The following is a 14,106-nucleotide window of genomic DNA, read 5'->3' on the forward strand; positions in this document are numbered from 1 at the left end:
CGCTTGGTTCGTTCCTTGGCCTCCGGGATGTAGTATGCATACCGAATACACGCCGGAACACTAACTCCTCCACTTTTATTTAGACTGACTATGTGGATCGCGGGAAATAGTGTTCTTAAGGAACACTTCATTAACGTTGTGGCGCATTATCCGCCCCAACACTGTTCGACTAGAAATCGGACGGCCCGCGTCTTTTCAGAGAAAATCCAGAATGTTCCAGGAAGTTCCGGTACGGCGTTTGAAACAGTTCGCCGTCACTACATAAACAAGCCAGTTCGGCCAACAAGGAATCAGCCTGTAATTTGAAGTGGCATTTAACACTCCACTGCAGAAACCACACCAGCGCGTTATTCAGCGTAATAATCGTTACAAAAGTGTTATTCAGAGTAGTAATCGCTACAAATTTGTTTAACCTTCATAGCTTGTCGAACGCCACATTTTAAGTGCCGATTCAATTTCATTTCAAATATTTATGTTTAGTTACGAGAAAAAATTATAAACAAAGTTTCGTCGATTCCTACAGAATATCAATGACAGACAGCGAGAAACATAGTGTAGTTATCACCGTACGGCTTATTCCATGGCTACTCAAAAGATCAATGCATTATTTTATCTTATGTTAGGGGAAGAAGTAAACAGACAAATGGTACATAAAAACATTCCGATCGACTTGTTTCTTAGAGCTAATATAATGGATAAAATTAACATAGAAGACTTCATAAGCCATCGGTGGCGATTACTTGGTAACGATAATAATTATACACAGTAGAAATAATTACATGTAAATGTACGACAACCTGCCTAAGAACGATAAGCTGCCAAAAGAACGGTAAATGAGAAAGACTTCACAGTAAGGACTAACGCAAATAGAGGCAGTATTGATTTGAAACATATAAAATCGAAATTCGGATGTTCCGGCGGCCTGCACTATCGGAGACTTCGTTTCGCCCTAGCTTTGACCCAAAATTCCCTTCCGTAAACGAAGGAAGAGTTGCTATGGCGATGGAGGGGCCGCACGGTGTCAATGCAGCCGCGCGAAAATACTGATATTCCTCCCGAAGAGGAAGTATTAATACAAAGAGCGATTATCGTGTTCTGCTCAAGCGCCAACGATTGAAATGGCAACATTCGCAATGGGTCTGATTGACTAACTAAGACCATAGCATTTGCATTCCTGTTGAGTATTTCGATTGGAAATTTTATTTTCTTTGAATAAAGAGCATACGAAGAAGTAACCAGATTTTTATAAAATCTATTCCTAAGTAAACTTTTTCTATTTCCCGCAATAAAAAAATACTTAAACTGAGGTTTCACTGCTGGTCTCGGCTTTTGGTTACAGATCGCTCTTGAACATTTTTACTCTGAGGTTTCTTCACCAAAGCAAATCCACCTCGCGCAAAAAATTAATAAACGCAGCTAACACTTGAATTTGCATGGAACATGTTCATGTCTATTAGCATCTACTAGATGCCTCCTACGGCAGAAGATGTATCCACAATCGTAGACTAAAAGGAAAAGAGAAAATTGTGCGAAAATACAGATTTTACACGGTTAAGGCTGGGGACTGCGAAAACTAAAGAAGTTAGGCGCAAGACTTACATAGTACGAGTAGTTGGGTACATATTCCACATGGTGAGACACAGACGTTATCATTTTGGAACCACACTCCCGATAAAATTATAAGAGAGATACGTAGTAGATAGTTTTATCTATTATATTATCACGTCTTTCCAAGAAACACGCCGATCCGAATATTTTCATGTACCATTTGTTTGGTTAATATTTCCCTAAGATACAATAATGCATTAATATCCTAAATTAAAGGGAATTAGCCCACGAAATAAGCCGTAAGATGACATACAATGTTGATGTCCATCTAATCTTTCCGCCAATGCTTTTCGAAATACCTTAATAAAAACAGATTGGAAGGAAAACACTCCCACGTACGACAGGGAAGCTAATATTTTTTTGGCAAACTTTCAGATTCACGACTTGCGTCCAATAAGGCGGTTTGAGGCTAAGCCATGAGCAAATCCATACTATATAACCATCGAATATATATGAACGTCTCATAGACCATCCTCTCTGGTAAGAATAACGTACGACAAATATATTTATTTGAAGGACTTTAAAAACAAGACCTACCTCAGATACAAGTAGCACCCAAAAATTTAACTTCAAATGTTCCAAAACATATCCACTTCTCCAAAAAAATAAACTCATAATGAGTTCCAAGTGAACTGATGACTATGCAACGCGAAGTATTTTTGCTTCTTATCATAATAGTCTCTTCACGTCTTTCGACAATTTCCCGATCTGCAACCCAGCTGGTGGATTAAAATGTTTTTAATTACTTACTTTGCGAAAAATCCACAGAGAAAAAATCATTCGCCTTGACCGGGATCATGTGGATTTTTTATACAATTTATGCATAGCGGGTGACTCCACCGTGGCTAGTCCCGGTATACTTGAAGTTTCAATTACTGCCGAATGTACTTTCAATTGCCAGTTCCTTCCAATTCATTTCGCCAATCCCGACAGGAATAAATTTCAATAAAGGAAAAATGCAAGAGCGACAAGCAGAGAATTTCCTGGTTTCCTTTTACGCAGACACGTGTGAAATACGGATAGAATCCAATTCCTTAGGAGAGTGTAATTATTACAAAATAGATTACACAGCCGATGGATTCTCCCGCATCAGGACACGGCTGCTTAGTGGGGGACATTTTTTCCAATACAAACACAATGTACGAAGGTTTTCCTTAAAGCCGCCCACCAAAGATGCAATATAATTTTCTCTTTCAGGAGAATTTTTATGGCAGAAAGGGAACAAACGATAATATGACGTCTCATTCGGCTCAGTTAAGTTTAAGAAAAAACGTCATGGCTAAAAGAACATATAGAAACGAAAAATCACGATTTCCGACAGCATTGGAATAGTATTTGAACATAAATTACGAAGCATCTAGATTCTAAAAATGTATCACCCATTCAGTGATGAACCAGAAGTTGGTTTGGATAGGTGAGGGAATAGCTCACCTCAGACTTAGCCACAGACGTGAAATTCACCCATTCGGTCCCTTTAACTGGGGAATCTCGCACTCTCAAGATGTTGTTTGGTATTGTCGGAAGGGAAATGAACCCGGTTCCCCTCCATCACCAGCCAAAATGCTCTACCCACTAGACCACCGCGCTCCCAGTAAATTTTCTATTTCGTCATTCTAGCAAATTATCTCTAATGGTTTAATTTATTACAGATGCAAAATTTCAAATGAAAAATTAATTAAAAAGACCAGTCCCCTCATGTACCTTCAGCAAAATACAAGGAGTATCACAATTCATAACTAATAATTATCTCTGGATACATATTGTAACGTCAGATGATTTTTTTCCAAATCCTCTTTATTTTCTTCAAATAAGTTTTTTTATTTAAACTTTCTATCCCTCTCTTTTCTTCTCAAATATTCCCTCTCCTCTTTATCAACAGCTCCCTGGCAAACAGAGCCGGTCCTATCAGGTGCGGGGCTCGGGGCGAACCTTCAGTGCGGGGCCCTTCACTTAAAATATTAAACTCTATACCCCATCTACAAACTCGAGCATTTTGAATCTCTACCACTCTCTGGCTAAGTATGTGTTCCCCTCTCTCGTTCTCTCACTCGTTGTTATCTCTCACACGACACAGTACTGTACTGACAAACGCAATTGCACAATAAAAATTACTGCATTATTATTCCTTTTTAATAATATTATTTTTTGTCTAGCACGGACTTAACAATACAGTAATAGTTGAAATTGCGTTTTCAAAACTATCGTATATTTTAATTTTTTTCACGATCGCGGGGCCCCCCAAAGCGCGGGGCCCGGGGCGGTCGCCCCGCCCTAAGGCCGGCCCTGCTAGCAACAGTAAATAAAATTATTTAAAATGGCAAACGTTACAATACATTACTTAAGAACATATCCCCCATTCCCTGGGCTTTACGAGAGAGACGGTAGTTTTTGAGAAAAGACAGAATATTTAGGAGGAAGACGGAAAAGCTGTGGTTAGCAAACAATTAAGATATTTGAAGTGGGCTTTCCGAGGTCGACCAATTTAGAGGCAAAAAGTTCCAAGGACAGCCTCAGATGCCGGTGCTATGCTGGGGTGACGACCCGCAAATCACGCGCTTGCGATGCGGCAAAGCAGAGAAGTTTGCTGATTTTCCCACTGAGGAATGAAAAGAAATTGCAATGGACAGAGAGGAAATGGAGCTCCGTGGATGATACCTGCGACGAACTGGATCTAGACTGGGATAAATGATACGAGGCTACGAGTTTCACGAGATAACATCATCTCCAGCCATTCCGCTGGAATCTTCAGTTCACATAAATGTTTCTCCGGCTGCATGGCAGGATAAATTGTGATATCCGAACGTCGAGGAACGCTACAAAAACTCTCCTATCGAACATTAACGCGACACGTCAAACTTATTTCTTAATGCATCCGCTTCGTAAGAGTTTAGCAGCAAAACGGAAATTCATGGAAACTTCGATTAAGACGACGCGAAAACGAAAGCGACCATTTTTCACCACCTCTCCCTTTCCTACGATCTATGCCTTACGCTGCGTTCGGCGTGAACTTATATTTTTGCTCGGCTGAACTGTTCCGAGGAATTAGCCCGGATTGAGACAAAAGCGATTATCAGTGGCAGACGGAATTTGTCAATCAAAGATTCCTCCGTTCCACTCAGGGTTGGATAATGACCACAGCAAACGAGGAGGCGTATCATTGACGCCGAATAAAAATATCTTTCCACATTTTTTCCTTCGTTACATATATTTTTTACCATAAAGGCATTTTTATCTACTTATTTATGCCTTTATTATTCTTTGTCACTCATAACTAATACATTGCCTTTTCTGAGGATAAGTCTTCAAAAGTAAATATTGAATTATAAAGTGACATTAATGCATTTAATGAGGAATATGACGCCCGTAAAATCTCAAGTCAACTATCACTGTCAGAGATCTCCTAGCACCTAAATCTCGCACTCTTTATGCAAATGAACTTATAAAGAACTTGAAGGAATGAAGTCATTTCATGCAAAAGTAATATCACATCTCCTTCAGCAACAGTTACTATTTTTTGCAATTAAGTTGTTCGGCATTTCAAAGCAAAATACTCAACTGGATACAAAAAGCGAGTAATTATTTCTCGTTTCGTTTCTTTTTTTTTCGAGACGCCAATCTCTAGTTCTAACGCAGACTCAAGGTAAAACAGAGCCGAATCGTATCAAATAATTGACGAAGGATTTATAGCTTAGTTTCGACTGCATTTGGGCGCAAACGAAATAATGAGTTACATTCACTACATGACAAAACTAAATAAATTCGAGCATTATTTAAAAGGAAAGGTCATCACAAAGAAAGATTTTAACTCTAGCAGATAATAACCATATTATGAATGAAACACCAGTGGAAAAGGCCTTCGCCAGCTGATAATTCGCGAGCAACTAATACTACAAAGCCAACTATCAATGGCTACGCCCATAACCCATCACTGCAACGACCGAATAACTACAGTATTCACAACCAGAAAAATGCTTTAGAAGGATAAACTATATCCTCGGCAAAACATTGTCTTGGGGAAACATCATAAACCTTATTTATATTGCCCGAAAGAAATCAATGACATTGTCAGCGAAATAACAAAAATAGCGCATATATTTGAGACAATAAAAGCATAAACAAAAATTTTTGCAAAGCTATCCTATCCCTACATGCCAAAAACCCCAAAAACATAAGGGTCCTCATGAGACAGGGCAATTCTGCGAAGCCCAATGCCCAAGGACGCTGTAATGCAGACCTAGAAATGATATATGAAGAACGTACTCTCCAATGTTCTTCATGTTCTCACCAATTTACACGGGTTTAATAAGTATTCGCCAGTCTCTTGAAGTAACCTGAAAATTTATCGGTCAGTTTCACTAAATTTGATCCCACATTGACGAGGAAAGACACTTCGCCGAGACGGCAGAGCAAAGAAACGTGCGGCGAATTTTTCCGTTGTAAGAATACAATAAGGGTGGAGGGCTGACGAAAACCGTACATCCGAAAGGCATAGGGGCTGCGGGAGCAACGATTTAGCGTCCTCCCTGACGGACGGAGCAGTATTCATGAGGTGCTCTTCGCAAGGCGAGAAATGTGAAAGAAGGGGGCCCGAATAAATATCATCCGCGGCAGTCTGGACTCGGGCGATGTTTATGGAAAGCATCACGACTAGAACTGCTATTCAGCACAACAACGCCACAGAATTTCATCCATGGGTTATTTCGTCACCAGGCTGATAGAAAAACGAATATCCTTACTTAACATAGAACTTCTCTAAAATTGACACGCATGTTTTTACGTCATCCCTCCATATAGACGCATTAAAAAAACCTGCGTCTTAGCAGACTCTTCAATTTCTTTCTTCCCTACATGAAAAGAATGGCAACAAAAACGGGGTAACTGTGTCACTTCGATCTCCATGATTCATTTCCTTTACAAAAATCATTAGACGAGAGGCAAAGCAACAAATGCATTGTAACAAAAAAGAATAAAACCGATGAGAGCTAACTATCTCAGATGTTGAGTCGAGTCTTATGTAATTTTTTCAAGATCTTGAGAATTCCACCACATTTTATCCTTCAAAAATTTACCACCCTTCGTTAAAATTATGACAAAAACTACAAAAGCAGGAAAGCAAATAAATCAGCTCCTTGCCCACATGTAACAAATTCTTCAGAGTAATACTACTTTAAAAGTAAAAATAAACTTGAAATACTCTTCGCTAAGGAGCGCAAAAATGACGTCGAAACGTAGAAAGACCCCTCCCGTCTGATTATCAGTTCACTTCTTTCGCTCCTAACGGTTTTGTCAACAAAGACGCAAAGATTTACACAGCATAATTGCAGATACAAAAATTTACACCACTGGAAAGGTAATGAATGCTATGCAGCCCCATAAATACTGGTTGACTTTCCTCGTCGAGTGCGAATTCTGAAACCATGATAAATCGCTAAGCTAATTTGCTAAAACGGTCGACTATGCGACGATAATTTCACGACGAAATTCTGAGTCTAATAAGGAAAGATGATAGAAAAATTTGCCCGAAAAAGTTCTCCACAAATTCCACACATATGTTGACCACATGAAAGGAGTTAAGGGCCATGACATGCGTGCAGCCACCGATTCTCAACCTGCGTAGCGAGGTCCGGCAACCGCCGGTAGCATGAGATCGATAGCGTTGCAGAATCCAAACAGATGGTGGGTCAGTGTAAAGGGGTGGGCGGGAAGAGGAAAAACTCACGCAAGGATAACACGACATACGCAAAATTATGATCGATGATGCATACGGTAATGCAGAGAAGCATGTTGACCCCATATCAACAAAAACAAACAAGGAAGCAAGGTATCAAGCGTTCCACATCTCTCGTTAGTAACCCGCTTCACAAATAAATCAAAAAAACACACGAAACATCAAACAAACCGTGAACTGAAATAAATACTCACCAATAGTATGGGGCGTAAGAACACTCGGCTGACGGGGGCAAAATTGATATTAGCTGCTTCCTTGTAGAATCCATTGTACCGTTCTGAAGTTATTATAACTTAATCTCAGACCACTGATGTCATAAATGTCCAGCACGAATGTATCTTTATCTCTTCACAGAGGTTTGAACAAGCTCAAGTTTGGATCACAACATTCAGCTGACAAGCGACGGCGACAAAAAATGCATATTAAACTAGAATACTCGTTAATCAGCGATTTAAACTATTCTTCCTCGTAGTCGAAGTTCAAGAGCGAAGGCCACTATACGTTGATTTAAGTCTGAAAATCTGCACCATTGTGATACAACACCTCTTACTGCCAGTCAGAGACTAGCGCGCTCCTTTCCACTGCAATGATGCGCGGACGACATCGATCCCAAAATCCAGGGCGCAGACATGTTGAAAAACCCACAAGGCAATGAGCGACGAAATAGCGAACATGGCCGACTCTTCTGCTACAGCAGCGGTAAATAATGGTGCTATTAACGGAAAAAACACGGCATTTTTCCTTTGTGATGTGCAGGAAAAATTTAGACCGGCGATGCTGTATTTCAAGGAAATCGTCGAGGTTTCTAGCAAATTGGTAATACCCTAAATAAACTAAATAGTAGTAGGTACAGGAGCATGACGATCAACCGACATGATTTAAAATTTGAATTGTCATCAATTTAACTCTCCGTAAATTCCATTTTTTACAGGTTCAAGCGTCTCGAATATTAAGTGTGCCATTAATTGTGACGGAACAAAATCCAGATGGTCTCGGAAAAACTGTTCAAGAGTTGAACATAGGGCATGCCCACAAAGTATTTAGTAAAACAAAATTTAGCATGATTACTCCAGAAGTTCTCAAGGAAATGAGGTTCCTGTGCAGTGGAGCTTTGGAATGTGTCGTGCTATTTGGGTTAGAGGTAAGAGCCTGTGGGGTGTTTGTTACTTGTTTTTTGTAGGTGTCGTTTATGTACTTGCTATTGAAGAAAGATATTCGTCTCTGTCGATGATCAAGTTAACTGTTTTGTGTTGAATTTTTGAATGCGCGCAACATCGTTGAAATATTAGTATGAAGTTATTTTAACACCCAAGGGAGCTGTATTTTCAGTGATCATGGTATGAAAATTGTTTCAGGCGCATGTCTGTATTGAGCAAACAGCAATTGAACTTCGATCTCAAGGAATACAAGTACATATCGTAGCTGATGCAACTACTTCCAGGTCGCAGGAAGACCGATTACTTGCATTTGAGGTAGGGGCTCGTATCTCTGTAGTTCGCATCGCTGGCCGTGTATTTCTGTTATCTCATTGTGTAATGATTTCTTATGCAGAGAATGCGACAAAGTGGCTGCTTCATCTCTACCTGTGAGTCAGTCCTCTTCAAACTCCTGGGCGATAAAAACCACCCTAAATTCCACGAGATGCGACCATTCTTCAAGACGACCTCTCCTAATACCGGTCTTGTGTCCAAAATATAACCAAAGAATAAACACTACATATTTTTGTAAAAAATTTATTTTTGTACTTTTGATGACTGTGAATATAAATACAATACTTATGAAAGTGGAGGTGGAATGTCCTAATAGTCCTTGATGTCTCTAGCACTAGCCCTAATTCACTCCAGATGATCCAAATCCATTTGATCCCCTTTCCGTATTGTTCAGCTCATTCACCTCCTCCACATTAGGATACAAAATCACTTCACATATCAGCTGTGCCACACGATCACCTGACTTAATAACAAAGTCTTCGTCAGAATTATTAAAGATGACTACACCAACATTTCCCCTGTAATCAGCGTCAATGACACCAGCTGAAAGTAAGAGAGGTAAGCATTAATACCAACTATGCACACCAATGTGGAAGTATTAAATGTTGGAAGTGTTTCCGACCTCCAATTAACACTGAGAACTTAGCTCGGGGAAGTCGGAAAACAAATAGATGACTAATGTTGACTAAAACTTGATCATGGTAAACAAAGGTGATGAGACCAATAATAAATCCTCTCTCAACAGTTACATGGCTATTAATGCCTAAATATTTAAAAAATCACAAGGCAAGGATAGGCTTGACTGAATCTAAGGCTGTAATTTTGGGGGATAGGAAACCAAAATAGCTTCACATTAAGGACAATTACCAAAATGTATACCTCAATACCTTTAAATTGTTCATCTTCTAATAAGTCTTTATTCTCATGCTTAACTCCAAGGGAAATTCACTGATGCAGGAAATGTTAGTTCCTACCGTATTCTTAGTGTTTAAGTTTTCAAACAATTTCTGCATCTTCCAGTATTTCAATATATGTACTTATTCTAAGGCTGTTTTAAATAATATAAAAACAATATATTAACACAAATAGACGAGTGAATGACTGAATTCTGAACCTATGAAAATTCTCAGGTTTTTTGTTGAAGGAAACCATAAAGAGAAACCTAATATTTTCATGCATTCACCCATATTTAGTTTCACCAAAAACGGTTCAATTTTTTACACACTAACTGGTACACGTCAATAAAATGTGTATCCAGGCCTAAAGACTGAACCCAAGGCTGGTATTGTGAAACAAGAAAATGCATAAGAGGAAAATTGAACCCTTTCAAATTGTAAGATTTAAATATGTCTCTGTTATAATTACAGTGACGTTTCATAATCATTACAGCCTGATTTCTTCTATACCTTTTAAGCACTACCTCAAGCCACTACACAAACAATTTACTTTCAAGGTTGGCTCCAGCAAGTGAGGTGCCAATTCTTATGTCCATCATTAAGTAAATGCTTAGTTATGCCCATGTAATTTCATAACAATATCTCACAGAGAGCAAGGAGCAAATTAATGCAGCTTCCGACATTCCACTGCAGACTTTTGAGGACTGCAGAACTGATGAAAAAGCGGATATATCTGTATGATCCAGAAATTGATGGCCTGAGCTACCATTTTACCATCGCTGAAATAATATTGCTAGAGTTATTCCACAATGAAACAGAAGAATTAATAGTGTGATCCACCCTTATAAGCCAATTTTTATGGTGATAGGGAGAGAAAATACTATGGTCAGAATTGAGGCTCATAGAAACTGGGCAATGGATTATGTATCATCTGGTGCCAGACTAAATACAGCACCAACTTTCAATTCACCTCAAATAGTTTCAATTACCCTGAGCCATCCTAAAGTGGCCTTGAGACCAAATAGGTGTAGGTAATCAACTAAAATTGTAGAGTATACATAGTGTTTTCTATTTCATACAATATGGATTTCCAAAAAGTTAATTCCCAATCATTGATATTCACCAATGTCACATCCACATTATAACTGAACGTTAAGCTCATTGTGAAAGATAATTGGTAATAAGGGAGTAAATATATGTTAGGGTGTTAGTGTTACTCTTTTTCCATTTTCAGATGATGATGCTGCAAAATTAAAACTGGTCTTACTAAAATATTCCGGATGAGTCAAATGATAAATTGATGGAATAATTCATCAGTGGCATGTATTAATAAAATATTCTTTGAAAGGTGTTAGACAATACATTTCAAGTGCAGAAGTGAAAAAAGGATGATGATGGTCGCAGACAATGGAATACCCACAAAACAACTGCCAAGGGCCTTGCCCTCAAAACAGCATTATTAATTCCATCACCTATCCATTGCACTTTCTCCCTTCAAGCTGGAACACCAATTGATGCTTCAAAGGAACTTATTTAACGTGGTGATTCAAAATGTGTATCTCAATTATTTCAAATTGACTTCATCAAACCCTGGCGACGAGTTAAGCAAATGACTTCACAACTAATCAAGGCAAATAATAAAAATGAGTAAAATACTTTGTTTCCTCATCATCTGAAACCATTTTCAAACCAGGTTTAAACTTCAAAATACATTTATTTTCATCACAGTTTTCTGTTTAAGCCAGTGCTTGGACCAAAAATGTTAAAATTCAGAGGACATTACTCCGTAGAATTCATTTCAAGTCATGGAGTTAAGAAAGGTTACACCTACCACCACACAAATCAATAAGCACAGAGACACTTTCTCCCTTCCTTCCCTATCCAGTGCATGTTTTTAAATGACATCAAATTAAGTCCACTTTAATACAAAACGGCCTGAATTGATATGCATAGATACACATAAATCCCCATGCAACCATAAATGTAGATAATTTGTAGTTGTGTGCTGTGAAAGTACAGCATGACTCAATTCACAACGGATGAATGTAAGCTTTACAAATTTGGTTGGTAATATTAATAATTTATTTATCATCATGATTCATAATGTAGCACTAAAATAATTAATTAAACATTTCTCAAGAGCTTCACATTAGTAAAATTAATCGATGCCAGAAATATTGCAGCAGTTCACAGTTGCTTTAATACTTGCAGGGCTCTTTTCCCTTCTGCTGCTGTGAGCCATACACTATTATTCAAAACAATTATATGAACAAAGGGTACAATTTTTATGATTAGGTACCATATCTTTCAATCATAGACCACAATTCAAAATATTTTGTCATGGAGAATTGCATATGATTCAATTATGCTGTCCCGTATTAATTATGTATGTCGAAAATCCCCATCACGGAGATGAAAAAAAGTGAAACCTGCAATTTTCAGGAGCAGCCTGAATACCACCATTTCTACCCCACCATGAGCTGGATTACATATTTAGGTACAACTTTTTAAAATTGAAATGCTTAACGTGATAATTATGAAAATATGAAATAACCTTCGGAATTTAAATACTTTATAATGCCTATAGGATAATTTTTAAAAAATGGCTAAATACTAGCTAAAATAGCAATGCAAAGATACTATCTATTTAAAGTAATTCTTTGAATATACCTACATTTACAGACTAGAGGTAAATATTTCAATGTGAGGCGCTAATTAGTCACTGCTATATGAATTGTTAATCTCGAACCCAGAAAGTTGAATCCCATTACTGCCATTTCCAAGCAAACTTCTCAAACTTTGACCCATGGTAACTTGAAAACTATGAGTATGTATATTTAACAACAAACTACCAGAACAGGTTCACCATCAATCAACTTGCCATTTGTGATGAATTTTTATCATATATCGAGTGAAACGATTTATGTAAATTTAACTATTAAACAGACGTTGAGATCATTAATGTAAATTTACAGCAATCGCTGAGAATGATTGTGACAGCAACATGGCACCCCGATTTACCTCCAACATCTATTCCATGCTTCAAGGCTAAACCAGACCTGGGAGCCACTCTACCGTAACATCCTCGGGGTAGTTCGATTTGAAGATCTGTTTTCACAAGAGCCCTCCCTCGCGAAGGTATGGTGTAATCATAAGCACTGAAATATAAAATGGAGTTTAAATAATGAACAACGTAATTACGCAATCCCTGACTACTCACAGCACTTTCCATAGCTATTTATTTTGCCCTTTTGACAGAAGTTTGGAGAAGTAATCAAATACAATCAAAAAATTGAAATATCATATGCATTATCACAACTTGATCTCATGTAGACATAATTCTCAACACATCGAGGTCATAACGAAGTTAGTCCAACACAACACCCATTCCATTGGGTAAGTGTTTTTTATTTAACAAAGTAACATTGTAGTACTGACGAATTCGTTGCAGGGGGAACTTGCTCTCATTCAGGCTTACCTTTTTAGATCAAATCCTGCCGCATCTTTCGACCCCTTGTACAAGGGATGTGCATGGTTAGTCAACTTTGAGTAACGAAGAGTGTTGTCCATTTTCCCACAAATCACACTCATTATAGCTCTGAAGAAACTGCCTTAAGCGAAAAAATAAGGAGTAAGAGGACGAAAAGTCTTCGAATAGGATTAACCGCTTTAATCCAGCAAGAAACAACGACTGAAGTAAAAGGCCGGTAAGTCTTCCACGTTCCACAGTTTCGCGCGTTTACAGAGCTACGAAAATAGTTGGCGCGGAAACATTGAAATCAGCTGAATTTCGGCGTGTCCTATTGGTCAACAACGTCAGACACGATTGGCTTTTCGGCAAATTTCAGTAAAAATCACTACGACAGCACATATAAACAGTTATTGAAAACTGCCGCTATTAAGCATTTTATTTCAAATACTACGACTATTCAAAAATAATTTTTCATTTTAACTCTTTAGAAAGTAGATGATAATATTAAGATTAGCACGCACTCCAATTATGAGTGTCTGCTAGTACCTACGGTCAGAACTAAAATGAAAATTGATAAATACCTCTACTTCCCATGTTACACTCAACACTTTATTCCCTTGAAATAAATTAAAATTCTTCGATTTTCTCGTTTGATTTATCATCGTAAGAGATGCCAGGATGCGCACAAATGTCTCCAATCTGTACGATCGATTTTTCTTAAATGACCGAAGGGCGAAAATGCGATGCCCGTGGATAGTAGAGCGGCAATTTAAAATTGCAAAGTGCCAATGATTATAAAATATTCTTCGATGATCCAGAAAGCATGGCTCATCAATTTTAAATTACAAAATATCCTCAATCATACTTGAATTTTAATAATCACTGAAAAGCTAAATTGACGATAATCCTATC

The 14,106-nt window shown here is 38.1% G+C and overlaps 3 protein-coding genes across 3 annotated transcripts in view; 1 reads left to right on the forward strand and 2 right to left on the reverse strand.

Moving 5' to 3' along the window:
• The window catches only part of LOC124165122 (protein N-terminal glutamine amidohydrolase), a 112,412-nt gene extending 104,803 nt beyond the window's left edge, over nucleotides 1–7,609 (reverse strand). Inside the window, exon 1 of the mRNA XM_046542424.1 lies at nucleotides 7,531–7,609. Within this exon, the coding sequence (XP_046398380.1) occupies nucleotides 7,531–7,604 (74 nt within the window). The 5' untranslated portion in view covers nucleotides 7,605–7,609. The remainder of the gene's footprint in view (nucleotides 1–7,530) is intronic.
• A 375-nt stretch (nucleotides 7,610–7,984) lies between these two features.
• LOC124165121 (isochorismatase domain-containing protein 1-like) lies at nucleotides 7,985–9,124 on the forward strand. Its single transcript, XM_046542423.1, has 4 exons — nucleotides 7,985–8,152; nucleotides 8,268–8,477; nucleotides 8,692–8,808; nucleotides 8,888–9,124. Exons 1-4 carry the CDS (start codon nucleotides 7,988–7,990, stop codon nucleotides 9,032–9,034), a joined length of 639 nt encoding a protein of 212 aa, XP_046398379.1. The 5' UTR covers nucleotides 7,985–7,987; the 3' UTR covers nucleotides 9,035–9,124.
• Nucleotides 9,054–13,894, reverse strand: LOC124165123 (deoxyuridine 5'-triphosphate nucleotidohydrolase-like). The gene is made up of 4 exons (XM_046542425.1): nucleotides 13,776–13,894; nucleotides 13,201–13,333; nucleotides 12,744–12,880; nucleotides 9,054–9,369 (listed from the first exon to the last, which is right to left on the reverse strand). The coding sequence occupies exons 1-4, from the start codon at nucleotides 13,786–13,788 to the stop codon at nucleotides 9,167–9,169; spliced, it is 486 nt and encodes a 161-aa protein (XP_046398381.1). The 5' UTR covers nucleotides 13,789–13,894; the 3' UTR covers nucleotides 9,054–9,166.
• Nucleotides 13,895–14,106: the final 212 nt, after the last annotated feature.

This window comes from Ischnura elegans, chromosome 9 (assembly GCF_921293095.1).
Source record: "Ischnura elegans chromosome 9, ioIscEleg1.1, whole genome shotgun sequence".
Lineage (NCBI taxonomy): Eukaryota > Metazoa > Arthropoda > Insecta > Odonata > Coenagrionidae > Ischnura > Ischnura elegans.